The 5,352-nt window shown below is 55.9% G+C and overlaps 1 protein-coding gene across 1 annotated transcript in view; it reads right to left on the reverse strand.

Annotated features, from left to right (window-relative positions):
* Positions 1 to 412: 412 nt before the first annotated feature.
* TPCN2 (two pore segment channel 2) overlaps positions 413 to 5,352 on the reverse strand; it is a 36,880-nt gene continuing 31,940 nt past the window's right edge. The window contains exons 19-25 of the mRNA XM_023518294.1: positions 4,663 to 4,734; positions 3,412 to 3,488; positions 3,019 to 3,100; positions 2,845 to 2,927; positions 2,357 to 2,438; positions 1,932 to 2,026; positions 413 to 1,136 (exon numbers count right to left, since the gene is read on the reverse strand). Coding sequence (XP_023374062.1) covers positions 1,058 to 1,136; positions 1,932 to 2,026; positions 2,357 to 2,438; positions 2,845 to 2,927; positions 3,019 to 3,100; positions 3,412 to 3,488; positions 4,663 to 4,734 — 570 coding nt within the window. The 3' untranslated portion in view covers positions 413 to 1,057. The remainder of the gene's footprint in view (positions 1,137 to 1,931; positions 2,027 to 2,356; positions 2,439 to 2,844; positions 2,928 to 3,018; positions 3,101 to 3,411; positions 3,489 to 4,662; positions 4,735 to 5,352) is intronic.

Genomic DNA, 5,352 nt, shown 5'->3' on the forward strand with positions numbered 1-5,352 from the left:
CAGGTCAGCACCCGGCCCTCACTGTCCCCAGCGCCCCTACAGGTCAGTACCCGGCCCTGACTGTCCCCAGCGCCCCCAGGTCAGCACCCGGCCCTCACTTTCCCCAGCACCACCAGCAAATGCCACTCACCACCTTCATCCCTTTCCTTGAAGATCTACAGATGCAATGCCAATCACTCAAGTCAGCACTTACAGTGAGGAAACCACTCACCAATCACCATCTAGTATGAACTGAGTGACAATCTGGCTTTCCACTCTACTCACTTTCCCCACCTCTCTGCCCCAGTCCCCCTCTGTCACACACCAAGGACATACAAAGTAGACGGCCACCATGAGAAAACACCCCTTACTTCAGGTGCGGCATGCCAAGACACACCCCACAGTTAGGTGCCCTTGTGTAGTACACAACCTCAACAACCTTACCTGATAACCCTGGTCCAGAGAAATAAGACCAGAGTCATGTTGAAGAAAGAATGACAATCCCATTCTTTGTACAACTTGTTGATGAAAATTATTGGCATTTCTGATTCCCAAAGAAACACACCACACTCATACAACCCACAAAATAGTAAGACACAGTCAACATTCTCTTCATGTAAAACCCTCAGCACCCCGATCTTAACGTCTTAGAAATCTGCTGGTTAACCTGTGCAGGCCCTGGACAGGGCTTTGGTCCCTGAAGGCCACCAGCAGCAAAGGCACCACGGAAGCTGCAGGGTGCAAGGCGGCCACTGCTTCTTGCTTTTCAGCCTGCCTTAAAGGGCCCCGTGGAGTCACCCTCTTAGCTTAATTGAAAAAGTAAGTCTCATTGAAGCAGCTTATAACAGAAAGTGGCATGGAGCGACTTGTCCCTGAGGCATTAGCAGCTATTCTGTAGATGGGCAGCATCCGAAGGACCTGGTTCCTGTCTCCAGGCTCCACTTGTCGCCAGCTAAGTGGTCTGTCAAAGCAAAGTCTCCTCCTGCTTCGTCACAGCCCACCTGCCTCTTCCATGACCAACACCTGCCGCAGGCCAGCATCTCTATCCTGCCACCCCAGCTGGGAGGGCAACCTGATGTCACCTGCACAGATGCAGGTGCAGGTGACGTCTCAGTTTCTCTAACAGCTCCTCCTCCTTCGGCTCCTCCAGGATGTCCCTGTGGAATCAGGGAGAAAGTGGTCTCTAATAAAAGACGTTGGGCACATTTGGAAGGGTGAGTGAGCAGAATTTATCAAAAAGCCTCCTACGGGGCAGAACCTGTGGCTCAAAGGAGTAGGGCACCGGCTCCATATATGGGAGGCGGTGGGTTCAAACCCGGCCCTGGCCAAAAAAAATTTTTAAAAACTGCAAAAATCCTCCTACATGGCTCCCACAGAGGAGGGTCTCCCTGGAAACCATCAGAGACATGTGCAAACATGAGTGTGACAAGGACATAGGGACTGAGGGGCTGAAACCCAGCTTCAAGAGGCACGCAACCACTATAATTGTTCACATGGCGTCCCCAAATACCCAGAAGGGGCTGCTCCTGGCTGGCTGGCAGAACAGCAAATCCTCATGCAGGGGACAGAGCCCACAGCACTGTAGCCACAAAAAGGTGGCCACCTTTCTGCACTAGCGGAGGAATAATCTCAGTCGCCAAGAGAGGAGTGCAGCTTCCTCAAGCCACCTGTTTACATCCATCAGCATGACCTAGAGACTGATGGGACCTGGAAGAAGCTTCCTTAAGACATTCTATCAGAGAGCAGGGCGGTCAGCAACCCAGCAGCTGGAGCAGACGCTGCACCTTGACCTGACCCTGACTTCACTCTGAGTTTCTCCCACCTGTTCACCTGTAGCACAGGAGGGAAACCAGGTGACCAGGTGGACGAGGAGGATAGCTATCAGAGGGCCTGCTTGCCACTTTCTGCTTGCCTGAGGGGGCTGCACAGAAGCACCTTCCCTACCCACACACCTGAACGGGAGCTCCTCGGTCATCTGGTAGGTGGCCTCCTCGGTCCCATCAAGGGGATGTAGGTCACTTTGGCTGTCCCACTTATGAAGGAAATTCTGACAAGCAGGAGGGGATGGCCTGTGAGTGTGGGCTCAAGTGAGATAAGCATCACCCTCCCTGACCACCTGCAGGATGGGCCTGGCACCCATTCAGGGAACTGAGAAGCCCAGCCTGGAAACCAAAACCCCAATTCCCCCCTCAGCTTCAGCCCTGGGGGCCCAAGAGTCCCCCCAGGTCAATGTCAGGAGCATCCTATGGAGCCCCAGTGCTGATCCCACCAGAAGGACTCAACCCAAACTCAGGGCAGCCCTGGCCCAGGAGAGACTCCCACCCAAGCTGCAGGTGGACCCCAGTGGCAAGTACAGACCAGGCAGGGATTCTGGTACCTCCAGAATCAGGGCCAGAAGCAGGTTGATCCAGATGACAGATGACAACAGCCACCAAGATATGAAGTAGATCTTGGACCACCTGTGGAGGACAAAGAGGCCACCCAGGGGCCCCTCATGAGCAGATTGAGGTCACTCAAATATAAACAATGAATCATGTCCAAGGCACCTCTCACTGGGACTTGCCAGTGATTCCATGGCATAGAGTACGTGACAACCTCCACTTGAGATGTGGTCCAACCACAGCTCAGAAACATCAAACAAGTCACCCATGTAGCTCTACCAGCAGGAGGTGGGGCTGACCTTTGCTCCCTGCGACTCCCCGACCCCTATCAAAGGGACGGGGCCAGCTGGGTGCTACAGTGGCAGGCTTTCCTGGCCAAGGGCCCACTCCATGCACAAGCCACCCTCTGGGTGTCTGGTACACAACAGGAGAGGAGGAGCCCCCAAGTCTGCATCCAGACGCATGCTGTCTCAGAAGGACTCACTGGCCTGAGTAGCGCTGATAGGCATCCAGGAACACCTGCCAGTTGTTCACCATCATCACGTTCCACAGCGTGACCAGGGCGGCCTGTGGGGGCAGCAGACCAACATCCAGGAGGGTCCAAAGGGTGCAGGAGGGGGAGGGGGAGCAAAGGCCCCGGGCAGGGCGCAGGACTCACGGCAAAGTCATCGAAGTTGTTGGCCCAGTACTCCAGCTGCTCATAGCTCCCACAGGGCACTGATTCATTGACAGCAGCCAGGCTGGGAGTGGACAGGGCACAACAGGCTCAGGGTAGGGGCCAGGGACATGCACACCCCCCAGGGACAGGGGCCACTTTTGGGCTCTGGGTCTAAAGTCCAGCACTTCACACCTCCCCCTCTGCCAGAACGCCTGGCCTGGTCTGAAGGTCCAAGGGAGGGGTCCAGGGGTAGAGGTGCTGCTCTGAGCAGGCCGTGGGAAGTGTGTCCCATACAGACTCGAGAAGGGTTCCAAAGAGAGGCGGAAGTGGGGCAATGAGGAACAAAGAGAGTGTTCCATTCCTTCTTAAAAGTTGAGGGAACTCCCACCTCACCTGCTGTTTACAGAAGGAGCCACAATGACACCACGAAACAAGCTGATCCCAACGATGGCAAACACGTAGTAGACCACCTAGGGAGGCAGGGGCCTAGGGCTGGTCATCCCCACCCACGCACACCCGCCCCACCACCCTCAGTTAAAATCACAAAGCCAGGCCCTCTCCCAGCCTCGCTGCTGCCTCCAACCATGGACGCTGTCACCTCAAAACACAAAGAGCAGGTTGCCCAGGCTGGGGAGTCCATAGACACCAGTGCTCCTGAGACAGGGATGTTCAGAGCACTCCCCAGGGAATCCAGGGACCCTGCTCCCAGGTATACCCTGGTGGCCACGGTTAGAAGATAAGTCTGCCTGCTTGCCCCCAGACCTGTCCTAGTGTGTCCCAGTTGGCAGCAGGAGACGGAGAGGCACATGCCCTGGGCTACTCTGGTCCTCTCTCTGGGCCTCAGTCTCCCACACTGCCAAGCAAGGGGTCTGCACAAAAAATACAGCCTGACACAAGAGTCCATTTGCAGCAGTGTGATCCACACACACAGAGCCAGGCCAAGATCATGTGTGGCTCCAGGCTGTGTCCTTCCCTCCTAGGTGGGGCCACTTCCCACGGTAGTCAGAGTGACAGGACAACAGCTCCATGCAGCAAGGCTTCTTGCAGCAGGACATCCTGTCACCGTGGCATAGAGCAGCTCTGGGGCCCTGCCTGGCCATGGCTGTCCCTCCTGCCCAAGCTCAGTCATAGGGCAGAGCCCACAAGCTCCCCAGCAGAAGGCTGGCCCCTGGGGGAGAGGCCAGGATGGATCATGGGTTTTTGATTGGCAAACACAGCCATGAGTCCCTGAATCCCCCTAAGAAAGACCTGTGCCCCCAAACCTTGGCCTGGGTTTATGTGGGCTTTGAGAGTCCCCCAGAGACAAACTCTTTTGTCTTTTAAATTTTGCCATTAGTTTTTCAATGTGCCTCATGATCCAGGAAACATGAAGGATTCAAGGGCAGCCGTGAGTTCCACGCCAGAAGCCTCTCTGACAAGGGAGAAAGCTGGCTGGCCGAGGCTGACATCTGTGCCCTAGAACCAAAGAGGGCGACTCCGGCTTCCTGCCCCAACCTGGACTTCCCTGGCCTCCATCACCTGCCACTGCCTGGGCAGTAGCCAGCCCAGCGCTGCCCCCCACCAGCCTCCCAGGAGCACTGGCTCCCTAAGCCCACCACCCACTCCAGTGCCCAACCCTGGCACCCGCACAACCTGAGGACTCACCACTACAATCCCGCCAAACGCCCGCATGTTCTGTATCAGGCTCAAGGCAGTACCAGCCACCATAGCCACCGGCTAAGGACATGAAGAAAACACAGGCCTGACTCCTCCTGGCCCTACTCAGGAGCCACCAACCCTGTCCAGCCCCCACCCTGACTAGAAAAGCACAAAATAGGACAGGTAAATTACCACCAACCCATACCTGGACATGCAGCCACCCACGCACAGCTGTACACACCACACCTGTTCACATCCCAAACACCCACCTCTGCCCACACACGCTTACACATTCACAAACCTCCACCCAGCCCACCCTGTGTGGGTTCTGGATCCTGAGGCCCTCCAGTGAAGCTCTCCCAGCCTGTGACCTGACGACAGGTAAGCTGCTCTGTGGCCTGGAGGTGGCACTGACTCTGAGAAGGGAGGCTCTGAGAACCAGCCAGAGAAGCCAGCCTCAAAGGGTCATTCCATCCACACACAACCTAATCCACAGAAGGGCTTCAAATTAGCCCAATCTCTCCACTAGACGTGCACAGAACAGTAAGGCCAACTGCCCGGAGGTTAAGCCACGAGGTATGATGTGTACACCTGCACATGAGATCACGTGCACACACGGGTGTGTGACTGCCCGGAGGTGAAGCCATAGGGTATGATGTGTACACCTGCACATGTGATCACATGCACACACACACA

Source organism: Otolemur garnettii, unplaced genomic scaffold (genome assembly GCF_000181295.1).
Source record: "Otolemur garnettii isolate 467f Iridium unplaced genomic scaffold, OtoGar3 scaffold00134, whole genome shotgun sequence".
Lineage (NCBI taxonomy): Eukaryota > Metazoa > Chordata > Mammalia > Primates > Galagidae > Otolemur > Otolemur garnettii.